The following is a 16,438-nucleotide window of genomic DNA, read 5'->3' on the forward strand; positions in this document are numbered from 1 at the left end:
CCCTCATCATTCTCAAAACATTTCCTCTCCACTTAAGCCCCCGGCATTAGGTCCTCATTTTCCCTTCCCTCCCCGCACCCCGCTCCCTCATAAAATCAAATTCTAAACAACGTTCTTCTGCCCAATCCAGGCTACAAACATCAGCATAAACAGAAAAGGCTCTGTTACAAATCAGAGCCCCCTGTTACTTAGAAGTTAGCCTGAGCCCGAACAAGGCTTTCGTTTTCTTGTTCTTCTTCTCCCTGTTTAAATGTCTTCTTAACTGTTACCTTAGAAAAGCTCCTCCTTCTAGGTCACACCTGGAGCCTCAGAAGGCAGATGTTTATGCTTGTTGCCAACAGGACCCTCCCCTACAGACCAGCTCCAAGATGTCATAAACAGCCGAACCCCATCGCACTTAAGCTAAAGAAATGGCACTGTGCCAATTGGTCTTAGAAATCTTATGCATGGATTGCTAGTTCTTAGCCTAATGCTCTGTGAGGGCCCAGAAACATCTTCTTCTTTGCCTATCTTCACAGAACAGCCCCAGGAGGGGCTGGTACCGTTTTGCAACCTCAAAGGAGAATTATTACCTGTCTGAGGTGCATGTGGCTGTTCCAATTCATCAAACTGGACGGTGAAGGTCGGTGCCTTTCTCTGTATGTAGATTTGTTCTTCTTGTTCAGGGCCATTTTGATTTCGACTCATAGCAACCACCTGTGCCAATTTTCTAGGCTGTAATCTTTATGAAAGGAATCCTCGGAGCACCGTGTTTAAGCTGTGCTCCCTCAACCACTCCTCGCGAGAAAGATGAGGCATTCTGCGTCTGTAAGGTTACACACTAGGAGACCCTGTGGGGCCGTTCTTCTCGGTCCTAGAGGTTTGCTATGGGTCTGCATTGACTCAACAGCAATGGGTTTGGGTTTTCATCTATGGGAGCAGATCACCAGATCTTTCTCCCACGAAGCCACTGGGTGGGTAGGTTCAAACCAACAACTTTTCGGTGAGCAGCTGAGCCCGTAACAATTGTGCCACCAGAGTTCTTGTGTGCAGATTGCATTTGGATTTTTAAAGAGTATTTGTTCAAACAGCTTTGGCATTTTTTTTTTTTTGCTTAGACAGCAAAATAATTCCACAAGACTCTAAAAAAGGTGCCTACTTCTTCAAGACTCCAACAAGGTCACAAAGCACATTAGACATCTTTGTGAGGCTTAGCTGTCCTACCTCTGACAGCAACACAAAGTGCCGTCACATGGTTGCCTAGGGTGGGGAGAGACATCGGCTTTCCGTAACTTTTCAATGTTGGACCCTCCTCTCTAGGCTGACTTGCCAGGCCCACAATTCTATGGCGGTGGATTTGATTATTTTGGGGGGGGGCTATAGGATCTCTCTGAGTTAGAATCAACTAGATGAAAATGGCCTTGATTTCTGTGTGTGTGTGTGTGTGCTCTGTGTGTGTGTGTAGTGTTTTAAGACAAAATTACTATGCCCCAATGGCCTAGAAGTTAATCGTTTGGTCGCTAACTGAAAGATCATCAGTCAAAGCCCACAAAGAAAACTGAGTGTGCTTCCGTAAAGACAGGGGAGAGTCTTGGAAACCCCATGGGAAGAGTTCTAGTCTGTCCTACGAGAGGGGATCAACGGAAACACAAAACAAAGAATGCGGATAACTCTAAGTCCAAATCCACCTTTTCTCACTAAACCACCACCGTCTCTTACCAGGAGTATGGCAAGAGCATCCCCCCCTTCCACTATATGTTCTCAATAGAATGTTGCTGTTAGCTGCCATTGAGTCAGTTCCGACTCATAGCGACCCTGTGCACAACGGAACCAAACACCACCCGATCCTGGGACCTCCTCACAATGGTTCTTAAGTTTGAGCCCACTGTTGCTGCCACTATGTCAATCCATCTCCTTGAGGGCCTTCCTCTTTACCGCTGCCCCTCTCCTTGACCAAGTGTGATGTCCTTCTCTAGGGACTGCTCAACAGAACAGCCAGAGTAATTCTTTCATTTGCTTATTTATTAACAGTTTTAGGGGCACTTAATCCTCACATCACACACTTCAATAGTTCGATCCCATCAAGAAGAGCTTTACAATCATCACCACAATCAATTTCAGAACATTTTCTACACACATACACACACACAACCATGTTTAAATCACTTCCAAGTCCTTCTTTTAAACTCTGTGTTAATCATGCCAAGGGCAGGCTTGTAACTATCCAAACACTCCCTACTTCAACCACAGCAGAAAGCAAAGTCCTTAAATGGCCTTCTGGACCCTCTGTCATCTGCCCCAACCCCACCCCTCAGACCTCCTCTTCAACTCTTTGCTCATTCCACATCTACAAACTGGCCTCCTGGCTTCCTCTATCACCCCAGACACCCTCTCACTTCAGGGCCTTTGCACTGGCTGTTCCCTCTGCTGGAACACTCTTCCCCCAGCTGTCCACATCATTTGCTACTTCACATCTTTCCAGTCTTTGCTCAATGATGCCCACCTGACCACTCCAATGACCAGGGTAACCCCAGCCTTCTGGATCTCCCTCATGCTGGTCCCCTCCCTTTTCTGCCCCTAGAACCTTCCACTTTCGAAATGGCCTCTTCAATGCCTGTAATGGATTGTGTTTGTGGTCTGTAGGTTTGTTTCTCTCCTTTGGCTCTTGGAGACTTTCTGTAACTTCGGGATGAACCACAAGGAGGGTCTGGCATGCGTCTGCATGGTTAGAGTCTTGGTCAAGTCGTTTTTTTTTTTTCTCTCCATAACAAAAAGAGGCCAAAAGGAAATTCAAAAAACAAAAACTTGCAGAGCTGGCTTGGCTCAGGCATGGGGAAGCCGGCCACACAGCATGGTCTGGGCAGCTGTCTTCTTCCGCCTGACCTAGCATCTCACAGCAGCAGTCAGGTTCTTACTGACCGGAGAAAATGAACAGTCATCTCGAGAAAATAGGAGCGCACTCTGAGGGCCCACATGTCAGTCTCCCTTAGTCTTCTCAGCAACCTGATGTTGAGGTGCTCTTTTCACCGGCATTCTATGATAAATGAAGAAACTGAAATTGGAACTGAATTGTCCGAAGGCATGCCCCTTTGAAGGGAGTGGAGCTGGGATTAGAACGCAGGCAATCTGGCTTCAGAGCTTATATGCATTACCACGTGCTCTCTTGTTTCTCAGCCATTAGATAAGCTAGACTCTGGTCAACCTTACTCCCCCTAAGCCTAAGCAAACTCCAAAGGTAATGCACTCCAAGCAGTTCCTAAAAGAACACAGCGGGGGCCTTGTACAGCAATGTGCATTACAGCACTGTTCTCCATAGCCCAAAGGTGGAAGTAACCTGAGTGGCACATCAACAGATCGAGCGACGAAATGTGGTACCTACGATGGAAAACTACTTGGCCAGCAGGAGAAGGGATGGAGCTGGGAAATAGTATGCTGAATGAAGTCAGTCAGTCATGAAAGGACAAATGTTATATAGCTTCACTTAATCAAAAAGACAAGAACAATGTCTATTCGTGATTTTCAGGAGTGGAAGGGGCGTTAATAGTGATGGAAATTCCAAATTAATTGAGGGTCGGGTGGCACAGTGAATCGTTATCATTGCTGTCAATAAGCTGTATATCTAAAAGAGATGACTTAGCAAAAGTTGTAGGATAGATAGACTTCCAACAATGGCAGAAAGTTAGAGCAGCCGCTAACACTGCCTAAGTACAATCAACCACCTCATGAGACTGTGTTCCTTGATTTGAAGGTTTAGGGTCATGGTTTCATGGGACATTTCAGTTAACTGGCCTAATAGCACAATCAGTGCTTCCATTCGACCTCCCAGTTCCTGTGCAGAGCTTTGTTGTACTGCTTTCAATCTTTTAAGATTCCAGGTGCTATACAAGGGCCTAGGAGGATGACATGTAACTAATCACTTCTTTGAAAAACTCTCTCCTTGCCATGAGACCAGAAGAACTGGGTGGTTCCCAACTCTCATTACTAAACATTTTGATCAAAGATTGCCTAAAAAGAATCATAGTCAAAAGTGGGGCGGGGGCGAGCAGAACAGAATTTCAAATTCTCATGGACTTCGGACCCCTGAAACTATTGTTTGGAGATCACCTTTAAATCTTAAGCCAAAAATATCCCCAGAAGTCTCCTTAAAACCAATCAGTTGGGCTCAAGTAGAAAGAAAATATTTTGAAAAGGATGATGATAACACATGTACAAAGGTGCTTGACACGATGCATGGATGTACGGATTGTGATAAGACCTGTAAGAGCCCCCAATGAAATGATTAAAAAAAAACACAATCAGTTGTAGTTCAGTTTCACTAGTAAAAACATGTCTGCCTCAAACATTTGAATTGTGGAGCTGGAGAAGAAGGTTGAAAGTACCCAGGACTGCTAAAAGTAGAAACAAACCTGTCTTGGAAGAAGTACGGCCAGAGTGCTCCTTAGAAGCAAGGATGGGGAGAAAGAAAGAAAAATAAAACCCCCAAGCCAGAGAGTAAAGAGATAAGGTTCTCATCAGGTATCCAAAAAGAAGGAAAGAAACAAGAACTCTGATTCACTGCCATTTGCAAACTACAGAGTCTGAAAATGGACTCTAAGCCCCATAAAATTCACGTGCAGCCCAACATTCCATGGGCACAACGCCAAAGCAGATCCCCCCAAATGAACTCTTTACCCATTCTATGCAAGAAAATTAAAATCGCCCCTATGATTACTATAAGTGGGTATGGCTTGAGCCGTACTAACCTTGTTTCCCTTTGGAATAAGGTTATTAAGACTAAGAGATCAAAGGAATGCTACAAACATATGGACTATCTTGATTTCAGCAAACCATTTGACAGTCACTCACGATGATAGGTCTTGTGGGCAAGGTGGAGAAATGTGGTTTGAACAGGGAAGACGAGGTGCACTTGTGGCTGCTGCACCAATGATACCCCAGGAATGCTGATTAATAGACGTCAACTTGGAAGAAACATTGGTAGGACTGCTTGCCAGTGGGCATTGGCCTTGAATCCATTTGAACAATAATTATATAAAAGACGTGGGTGAGAGCCTAGACTCATGCTTATGATGTCTGCATCAAGAAAAATGCTGTGGGCAGTAGCTGACACAATGAATCAGGATTTTAAACCATCACCACTGATTGGAAACGAAAGAGCAAAGCAAGCAAGATTCAATCTAACAGAGACAACAGCGTCCTGTGATACTTAAGTTCAAAGTACCCTCTGCACAAATGGAAGAGAGGAAAGCTCATGTAAAACAATTGCCAAAGGAAGGGAGGTGGTTGGGTGCATAAAAGCCATCATGCACCAACAGTGCCATGTAATGGTTTAAACCACAAGGGTTACTGCCTAAGGCCTAGTGTGTTGTTCAGCTCAAGAAAGGAATTGGCCTGTTTGTACTCGGCATCATGGCAGCCGGCAACTCGAGTGGAAGGGGGCTGGAAACAGCATTGAAGAACCGAAGTTGTTATACCTAGGTTGAAAAAGATTTAGAAGGGACTGCTGACTAGATAAAAGACGTGCAGAAAAAGAGGCTACAGGCAGATTCCACATGGCTCCAGATGAGAGCTATGACCGACCACCAGGCATTACAAGCCGGCAGATTTCACCTCCACGGAGGCCTAGGACTGGTTGAGAATGGGGACTCTCTACCAATAAACTGGGGACAAGGGACAGGACCATTGCCACTCACAGGAGTCTCAAATGGCCTGGAAATCCGATGGGCTACCATCTGGCACACCTTACAAAAAGAATCTAACTCTGGGTGGAATATTGGATTGATTGAGTGCCAAGGTCTTCTCCAATTTTAAGATGTCAAGATCTCATGCTTCTTATTAAATTCACTTTACTCTCGATTGATTTCACTTTGAATGCCCTGAGGTGCTTCAGAAGGAATTGGGTTTTCAATAGGAAGGAGACCAGGACATTGACTTATCTCATTATACCCAAACCTGTTCAGTCGTGGATTGAGAAATGGGCACTAATATATGGATTATGGTAAGAGTTGTACGAGCCCCCAATAAAATGTTTAAAAAGAGAGAGAGAAAAATGGACATTAATGTCAGGAACAAAAATTGGTCATGCATGTCACAGTCATACATGGAGGTACGTGAGACAGGGTCCTTGACCTCTATGAGCTTACAGTCTGGTGGGAAGACTCCCCCAAACATTGTTTCAATAAATTTAGGCCCTAGAATGAGATCTTTCTATTCCTGAAACCATTCCACACCACAAACTTCTATTGCTTTTATAACCAAGATGGGATCCACGAAGAATTGCTGATGCAAAAACAATTTTTAGGAAGTTTTGTGACTGATGCTTGCACTATTATTTTTTTTTAACAGAATGACCTGAAAAATCTCATGGCCCGTGATTTTTAATAGTGTAAAAGGCAATTTCATCAAACCATCAAAATGAAATGCCTACAATCTCTAGGCCTTGTCTATTTTGTCAATGGGTTGTTAGCTTCCTGATTATTGAGCTTAAAGACCAACTCTACTTAAAATTGCCCTTGTCCTTAAATTCCACCATGTGGGATAGAGTCAGCAAATCCTGAAGACTCTTCGGCTAATGTGGGATGACAAGGGAGAGTTCACGGGACTGTAATCTAAAGGTAATGCTTATTTAAAGTAGACTAGAAGCCCTGGCGACATAGTGGATATGTGCTTGCCTGTTAACCACTAGGTCAGCAGTTTGATTTCACCAACCATGCTGCAAGAAAAAGATGAGGCTTTCGACTCTTGTAAAGACTTACCAGTCGTTGATACCCAGGGTGACCTATTCTGTCCTACAGGATCACTAAGAGTCGGAATTGCCTCGATGGCAATAAGCTTGGGGTTTTGGAGATCTGAGAAGAAAGAGTTTTTTCGGAGAGTATATGTGGACTTGCCCCTTTCTGAGGGCAGGTAGAAAACACTTCCACAGACAAGAGAGACATCGCTATTGTTATTGTCTTTGCAACATCAGCCCAATGGAATCACCAGGATTTCTTAGGCAAAGTATTTCAGCAGTTTGGATTTCAAAGCAAGAAAGGGGTTGCTATTATGAGGAAATTATGACCATAAATTATGAACCATTGAAAAATTGTTCTCTTCTCAGTCATTCTGTGAGGGTTTAAACACAGCTGTCAATGGCACTGTTAGGATCTCAGAAAGCCTCTGAAAATCCGCTGAGCAGAGTCGGGGGAGGAAAAACCTACCCAAAACTCCTGAAACATTCCAGAGAACACATTAACAGAAAGCTTGTTCCAGGGATAGAATGGGGGAATGAGGGGGAGAGCAGTACTATTTGCACAAAAGTTGAATGGATCCACTCACAGGGACTCCGACTCACAGCGACCTGGGAGTGCGGTGGGTAAAGAGCGAAGGTGCTAAGCTGAAGGTCAGCAGTTTGAGCCCACCAGCTGCTCCCCTGCAGAAAGATGTGGCAGCCTCGGATGCCCTCTGGGGCAGTTCTACTCTGTTCAGTAGGGTTGCTAGCAGCATGGGCATTGCCGGAAGCCCCGCCCCCGCCCCCCAAAACGAACAAGCAAACCCACTGTCATCAAAGCGATTCTGACTCATAGAGATGCTAGAGGGTAGAGGAGAATGCCCCCTTTGGGTTTCCCAGGCTGGAAATCTTTACCAGAGCAAAAAGTCTCATCTTTTTCCCAAGAAGTGACTGGTGGATTCGAACTGTTAACCTTGAGATGAACTGCCCAATGTGTAATCCACTGTGCCACAAGGGCTTCTTGGCCATTGCTATACCAAGCCCAAATGATCAGCTCACCAGTATGTTACTTCAACATTCTTCTCAGGGGATAGGGGTTTTTGTGGTTACAGGTTGGGCTGCTAACCCAAGGTCAGCAGTTTGAAACCACCAGCTGCCACCTTCCCTGACACAATTGCTGAAGACAAAATGGATGCATACAAAAATGTGGTGAAGAAAGGTGATAGTGCCCAGCTAGCTATCAAAAGATATAGCGTCTGGGGTCTTAAGAGCTTGAAGATAAACATCTAGCTGAGAAGCAACAAAGCCCACATGGAAGAAGCATACCAGCCTGTGTGATCATAAGGTGTCAATGGAGTCAGTATCAGGCACCAAAGACCCAAAACGAAAAAATCACATTGATGTGAATGAGGGGGAAGGCAGTGTGGAGACCCAACGCCCATCAGTAGTCAATTGGACATCCCCTGCCAGAAGGCTCACAAGGAAGAGACGAGCCAGTCAGGGTGCAGCATAGCACTGACAAAACACACAACTTTCCTCTAGTTCTTTAATGGTTCCTCCCCCCACCCCATGATCATAACCCCAATTCTACCGTATAAATCTGGCTAGACCAGAACATACATATACACGGTTACAGATAATAGTTCAAAACACAGGGAATCCAAGACAGAGAAACCACTCAGGACCAATAATGAGAGTAGCAATACTAGGAGGGTAAGGGAAAGGGGTGGGGAGAGTAAGAGGGAACTGATCCAAGGGGACAGACAACAGAGAAGTGAGTGAAAGGAGACAGCAGTTGATGCACGACATGAAAAAAGTAATAATTTATAAATTATCAGTGGTTCATGAGGGAGGGCGGGTGGGGGAGGGAGGAAAAAAATGAAGAGCCGATACCAAAGGCTGAAATAGAAAGAAAATGTTTTGAAAATTATGATGGCAACATATGTACAGATAAGTTTGACACAATGGATATGTGCATGGATTGTGATAAGAGCTGTAAGAGCCCCCAATAAAATAATAAAAATAAAAGAAAGAAAGAAACTGCCAGCTGCTCTGTTCCTGTGAAGAGTTCCAGTCTCAGAACCCCACAGGGGCAGTTCTACCCTGTCCTACAGGCTCGCTAGGAGTAAGCAACCACACGAAGGCAGCGAGTTTGAGGTGGTTCTTGGAGTTCTGCGGGGGCGAGGGTGAGTTTGCATTTGAGTTTTTTTGAGCGCCTGCTCTGGAGTCTGTAGTGCAAACTGAAAGACTGGAGGTGCCGCCAATGAAGAAAGCCTTAGCAACCTGCTTCCCAAATGCAGCCATTTGAAACTCTTAAGGTGATCGTTACACTCTGACAAGCATGAGATCAGAATGGACTCAACAGCAAGTGGTTTTATGAGAGGGCTTCCAAAAGTCCGTGGAAAAAATGGAAGTGAAAGATATTATGATTTTTCCACAGAGTTTTTGAAGCCCAGTTGTTTCTTTGCTCTAGCAAAAATTAGTCTTCTTACATTGGGAGCTTAGACCTCCTGGGGTCCGTCCACTCTCCAGAACAATAGACAGCATGAGAGTTCTCCCACAACAGCAGAGGGGTCCAAGGTTCAAATCTGCTATAGGATAGTAGCGATTATTTCTAGACCAGCCATGGAACATTATGGCAAGTAGTGATGCGACTGCTATGAAAATTCTGGGGAAATCATTTGGGGAACAGAATGAGAAACATCACGTCTACCATATTCCTGGTCTTTTCCCTCACCATTTAAAGATTCAGGAGATTATCTTGGCTTGAGTTCCCCTAGAACAGTGGTTCTCAACCTTCCTATGCCGTGACCCTGTAATATGGTTCCTCATGTTGTGATGACCCCCCAGCCATAAAATTATTTTCGTTGCTATTGCATCACTGTCATTTTGCTACTGTTATGAATTGGGTGACCCCCGTGAAAGGGTCATTTGACACCCCTCAAAGGGTCGCGACCCACAGGTTGAGAACCACTGCCCTAGAAGCATACCTTAAGACAAGGAGTTGAGTATATGTAGTTTGTGTGAAAGACACTCTCAGGAAGCAGCCACAGGTGATTGAGAGAAAGTATTTATGACACCTATAGCTGGCAGTTAGGAGCCCTGGTTCCCGATTACTTGTTGGGCTGCTAACTGCAAGGTCAGCAATTTGAACCCACCAGCAGCTCCTAGGGAAAAAGAGGTGATCTACTTCTGTAGTAAAGAATCACCATCTCTGAAACACACGGGGGCAATCCCACCCAGTTCTATAGGGTCACTCTGAGTCAGAATGGACTCGTGGCAACGAGTTCTTGTTTTTAATAACTGGCAAAAGATTCCCACCCACAATGTATAAAGTACTCCTACAGGACTGTAGGGAAAACACTAAAACCTTATTGAGAAGTGAGCAGATGTCACGAACAGTCCATTCACAAATCAGATTCTCCAAATGGTCACAAATGAGAAAAGCACAGTGACATGCTACTACATGTCCACCAACATGGCTACAATCCAATGATGGAGATGTGGAATAGCTCAAACTGTTAGACAGTATCTATTAAAGCCAAAATATCCATCCCCTCTGATCCAGCAATTCCATTCCTAGATATAAACCAAGCAGCGGTGTGTACAAAGGCTCACCAAGTTCACTGCCATCGTGCCAATGCTGACTTCATAGCAACTCCCTGTGGGTTTCTGATACTGGAGTAGAAAGCCCAGTCTTTCTCCTGAAAAGGTGTTTTCAAACTACAGACCATGCAGATTGGCAGCCCAACGTGGTACCACTAGGCCACCAGGGCTTACCAAACACCCTGTACCAAAAATGTTCACAGCAGTGAGCCCCCACTAGAAACAACCATCAAGAGAATGGATCAACCAATCAGGGTGAATGCACACAATGACATCTTATTTAGTAATGAGCATGCCACTCTATTCTACCAGACAACATGGACGGATCTTAAAACATGATGTTTAAGTGAAGAGTGGTGTACACTAGAATATACATACTATGTGATTGCACTTACATAATGCTCAAACCCTGGAGGATCAAATTAGAGGAGATGGAAGTTGAGTCAGTGGTTACCTTTGAGGAGGGGGCTACTGCTGGGAGGAGAGTAGGACGGTGATTTCTAGAGCACAGCCATGCGCAGTCTCTTGATCAGGGTGGGTGATTACAGGAGTGTGTTCACTTTGTGAAAATTAACTCAGCTATACCTGTGCCCTTCTCTGTAAATATGTTACACTTTGATAAATATTTTACTTTACAACTCCCTAACTAAATACAATCAGTAACCAAAAAGCCAACATCATCAAATGTCTTTGGATGAATAGCTTGGGGTCTTAGGCCATAAAGAAATTCCAAAGTCTAAGGTTTGAATGATGGAAAAGCTAGACTCACTTCAATTTTATGACCATCCGTCTTAGAAAGCTCTCAAGACAGAGGGGCTGTGTTACTCTACAGAATATGTTTCTTGTAAAGGGGAGCTGATATCAAGGAGTTCAAGAAGAAAATGTTTTGAAACTGATCGAGGTAGCAGTTGTACAGTGCTGCTTGATGTGAGTGAACGATGGAATGTATGATATCTGTAAGAGCTCCCGATAAAATTATTATTAAAAAAATTAAACAAAAACAAAAACCTGAGAGTGAAGTTCACAGCGTTAAAAAAAAATCTGCTGATTCTTTACCTCTCAGATCTAAATATTGATCTGAATCGCTAACAAAAGGAGGGAAAGTAAAATTGAAGTGGACTGGCAGTCTTTAGTGACGTACAAAATACATTTTAAATACACGGGGTGGGGGCGAGAAAGAATGAAAGCTGTCAACACAGCCAAATAACCTTTCCTTCCTGCATCTTCACTCCCTTTCTGAGACAACGCATAGCACTTTCCCTTCTCGCATCTCTCCACCACCCTTTCAGATGGTGGCCCTATCACATACTGCGCAGAGCAAGGCCATGTAATTGACAAGAACATCTCGTGTCACTCCAGCATTCCACTTGCATCTCTGTCTGAATCCATCTTCCCTCCAGTTGCTATGACTAAAACTCCCCAGTTCCTGTTCACACCAATTCCCTCCCCTCCACTGGCACTCCTTCACCTTATCAAGAACTTCCATGTCTTACCTATCCCATTAATTGATCAGAATCATCAATTTCCCCCTTTCTACAGAACCCTGTGTATGCCCCTCCCACCACCCCACCGAGGAGCAAGACTTCCTCCAAGAGTTGCCAGGATCCCCTCTTCTGCCCCTCCAGTTCTCTCTCAAGCCCTCTTCTTTGGATTTGGTTCCCATCCCTCCATCCAAATGGCTCCTACCAAGGCCACTCAGTACATCCAGGCTACCAAACTCAATAGTCCCTTCTCAGTCCTCATCTTATTACGCTCAGAAGCCTTTGGTCAAGTTGACTTGGCCCCTCATTCTTGATTCACCTTCTCCTGAATTTTCTACTGCTCATTGGCTCTTTCTCAACCTCTCTCCTCCTTGACCAGACTTTTAAGGACAGAAGGCCCCAGGCTCAGTTCTGGCCCTTTTCTACTTTCCAGCCACACTGTCGGAGCTTGCAAGGCTTCAGACAGGATCTCACATTGCTATCTCTGGCCCAGATCTTTTTGCCCGAACTCTGGACCCACACAGCTAGCTCACTGACTCTATGTCCCCTTGGTTGTCTAAGACTCTAATATATCACAAACATCACTTGAACTGAAGAGAAAACTATTGATTCCACCCTCCCCACCATCCATTCTCCCCTTAGTCTTCCTCACCTCAGGAAATGTGACCAGGGAACTAGGAGTCCTTAAATCAGCTTTGTTTTGTTTTCCTCCACATCCAGCGCCTAATCCAATCAGTCATCACCATCAATTCTATTTCCAAAATGAATTCGGAGTTCAACCAATTCTTACCAGCTACCAGTCACAATGGTCAACTGATCCATTAGTCTCCAGCCCTTCCTCCAGGGTGACCTTGCTAAAATAGACGTCAGATCCTGTCACTTCCTGCAAACCACTCCCAGAGTGCTCTGAGGCAACAAGATGCAGTGGTGCTATCCAAGGTTGAAGCAACAGAGCCACCAGCTCGATGAGGAATGGTGACTGGAGGGAGAAGTTGGGGCGGGAGCATAGAGGCATGCAACCTTCCTTAGAGGAAGAGAAAATAAAAGGTGCTTTATCTTTAGGGTTCTTCTCCCTTTTAAACTCCCTTGGCTTCCAGCCATGTCAAAAGGAGATGTACGATGTAACAAATGCCCCTGGTGCCTCAGCCATAGCTCCTCTGCTTTTCCCAATGGTCGTCTAGGTACATTCTTGTACACACTATGGGCTTTTCGCATCTATCTGACTAAGACAGGTCTCTGGTCCTGAGAATATGCTGGAACCACCCATGAGGTGGGCCCCAGAAGCCAGGGAGCTCATGCTCCAGTTGGGAAGTTAGGGGATAAACATTCTCCCTTCCTCGCTTCTCAGTGGAACAATTTCGAGGTATGCTCTCAGAGAGTGCCTAGCTAGGCTGAATCCCAGTTGCTCAATAACACACAGTGCTGCCTTTCCTGCCTCTTCAGATGTATTTTCCTGCTTCTGCCTTGTGCTTCCTGGGATTCCATCCCAGGTTCACGACTTGCACCAAAATCCTTGTCTCAGGCTCTGCATTTGGGGACACACGAAGTAGGGCACACGGTCTTGTGCATTGCCACCCAAAGGCCATGCCTTTTACAACATCAAACAAGGACAATGGCATCCTAAATACATACAGGTAAGAAACGAGGTCTTGACTTGGGGGATAGCGGTGTTAGAAAGATGAAAAAAATCAATTTTAAGTTTATCCTTGGATTTTTTTTAAATGGCCAGCTATTGGTTGCCTTGAGCTGATTCCAACTTAGTGCCATCTCATAGAAGTTTCAAGGCTGTGACCTTCTGGAAGCAGTTTGCCAAGCCTGTCTTCTGAGGTACTTCTGAGACGTCTGTGCTTACTCATTGAGGCCCTCGGTGCAAAAGAAGGAAGCACTGCCCAATGCCACACCATCGTTACAATCATGCCTATGTCCGAGCCCATGATGCAGCCCCTGGGTCAATTCCTGTCCTTGAGGGTCTTCTTCTTTCTCATGGGCTTTACCAAGCATGATCTCCTCCTGCTAACGGGCCCAAGGGTGTGATACAATATCGTTGAGCCCCCTCTAGTTATTCATGGAGAGCCCGGAGGAGGGATGGTTACACATGTCTGTGAACAGCAAGGCAAGATGAGCAGGTCCCAAGGACCAGCCTCCCTGCGTGAGGAATGCAAGGCTTTATACTCCTTTCCAGAGTTAGAGTCTCGGAAACCCACAGGGGAAGTTCTACCCTGCTCAATAGGGTCACTATGGGTTGGTATCGACTCCATAACAGTGAGTTGGGAGGTTTTTTTGGATGGTCGTTATGAGGTGAAACGATCTCGACAGCAATGAGTTTGTTGATTCTTATAAGGAACCCTGGTGGCGAAGTGGGTTACAAATCAGACTGCTAAGCACAAGGTGAGCAGTTCAAACTCTTCCCATCAGCAGGAAAGGGAGGAGGCGTTCTGCTCCTCTAAAGCTTTACAGCCTCAGAAACCCGCAGAGGCAGTTCCACCTGTCCAATAGAGTGAAGAAGAGTCAGCACTGACTAGATGGCCCTGAATTGTGAGGGTTTTATTTGCAAATAAATGTACATGAAGAAACAGTGTATTATCTCCCTTAACTTCTGAACACACAAAATATCCCTTAACTGTACGAACACACAAAAGGAGACCCGTTTTTTCTCTATTACTCACTAGTTTGCAATACAAACAATTAAACGGCTTTGAAAGGACGGTGTTAAAATCAGGGCACACAACTGCCCACAGCTGCCTCAAAAGTCAGGGGCAATGAGGCATCTGCTGCTCCTGAACTGAGTTTTCCTCCTAGGAAACCTAACTCAAGGGGTGAGACACACACACACACACACACACACACACACACACACACACACGAAATGAAATGCAAGCACCTCTCAAGTCTGGGCAACTCACCCCTACAGCCCCAGCCCCTTTGAAGTGAAATCATCATTCACCCCAACCACACTGCCCAGACCTCTGCGCTGTGGAAAGTGAAGGGTCCTTCCCTGCTGTGCCATTGAGGTAGAAAGGAAGCAGGATTAAAGCGCTCACTTCCAAGTCCCCAAAGTAAAATATGACTTGGCCTAAGGCAGTCCTAATTCTTTCCAGAACTCATCCCCGGAATTGCCCTTTTAAACAACCAGTCATTAACCCAACTCCGGGTCTTTTATAGCTGCGAAAACCGAGCGCGCACATCATTTATTCATTACGCTTATTGTTATTGTTATTACAGAAACGCGGCAAATTCCCGAGGCGGGGTTCAAAGAGAGGGTCCCAGGAGAGGTGGGGGTGGGGGTGGCAGGTTAGGTGGGGGGTGGCGAAGAGGCCTGGGTCAAGCAGTAGGGCCAGGTGCTTGGAAAACGGGGTGGGGGGGCTGGTCTCCCATGCGCCCCCACCCCGCGCTTTCCAAGGCCAGCGCGCACTGGCGCAGCTGCTGCGGCAACCAAGGACGCCACTTATGTAAGCCAAAGTCACTGACATCGCCTTCGCCATGAGCGTAGAAGCCAGAGTAGGCGTCCAGGGACTGGCATGCCGCTGGGGTGGTGCTTCTACAATATGGGCGACTGTCTGCTTGAGGACCAGGGTATGGGTCCCTCTGAGGGTAGATGGCACAGAAGGGCCATTTAGGGGGAGCCCTGCGCGGAGGCAAGAGTGAAAGGGTGGAAAGGGGGCCCAAAGGACTCCCAGACCTCAGCCTCACCCCCTTCGCCAGCCCAGCAGAGCTGAGGAGTCCTTGCCTAAATCCCGGTCCACCTCTGGGACCCTGGTGAGCAGAAGGCACAGAGAGCCCTTCAGGGCTGCTCAGAGCAACAAAGAGGCCCTCAAGTCTCTTCCCTCTCCCCGGGGCCCCAGACCCCTGTCTTCCACCCAGTTCCAGCAACCACGCTGGGCCCATAGGGTTGGAACAGCCCTCTCCAGAGTTCACTCTAAAAGCGAGCAACGCCACACTCTCTGTCACACACATTCAAAAGGTACAAGTTCGGGGCTCGGCGCAGTCCTGGAGGTCACAGCAAGAGTGACAAAACCGGATTGCAGAAGTCCTGAAAACACACCCACCAGGACGGGAGCTCCCCGAACTCGTCCGTGGAGCCCCCCAAACTCGTCCGTGGTGCTCTAGGCGGGGCTGCTGCAAAGCCCCAGAGTGGCACTCTAGAGATAGGGAGGTGGAGGGCACACCCCAGAGGCGACCCTCAGACCCCTCTGCCTATGTGCTTCTCAGCGCGCCCTTGGGGCCCCCTCTCCATTCACTGCCTCCCTGCAAGTTCCAAAGCGGCCCTTCAACTTTCCCTGCGCTTCGTGCGCCTCCTGACCCAAGTCTAGCCAGGCCACCCACCCAGGGACAGGGTGGGAGGGAGCGGAAGGTGCGAGCTGCGGCGAGCGCGCCGCCGAGGGGATGGGATGGCCGCGGCCACGGAGGGCACGAGGGCGCGGCCCGGGCGGGGACGGGCGGTACTCACGCACTGCCTCCTGCTTGGGGTCCAGCGTGCCCAGGACGCGCTGCACGCCGCCCAGCTTGCTCTGCAGCGCCCAGACGCGGCGGTGGGTGAGCTGGATGTCGCTCTCGAGCTCCTGGAAGAGGCTGCACGCGTGCCGGGCCACGTCCGAGAGCTGCCGGAGCACGCGGGCCAGCGCGGCGTTGCTGACGGCGCACAGGTCCAGCATGAGCAGCACGGCGG

General features: G+C 46.9%; 1 protein-coding gene across 1 annotated transcript in view; it reads right to left on the reverse strand.

Annotated features, from left to right (window-relative positions):
- Positions 1 to 16,438, reverse strand: part of NHS (NHS actin remodeling regulator) — a 395,745-nt gene that overhangs the window by 378,600 nt on the left and 707 nt on the right. Inside the window, exon 3 of the mRNA XM_004710004.3 lies at positions 16,220 to 16,438. Within this exon, the coding sequence (XP_004710061.2) occupies positions 16,220 to 16,438 (219 nt within the window). The remainder of the gene's footprint in view (positions 1 to 16,219) is intronic.

Source organism: Echinops telfairi, unplaced genomic scaffold, assembly GCF_000313985.2.
Source record: "Echinops telfairi isolate 266 unplaced genomic scaffold, ASM31398v2 ScPeMD7_53;HRSCAF=182, whole genome shotgun sequence".
NCBI classification, from domain to species: domain Eukaryota; kingdom Metazoa; phylum Chordata; class Mammalia; order Afrosoricida; family Tenrecidae; genus Echinops; species Echinops telfairi.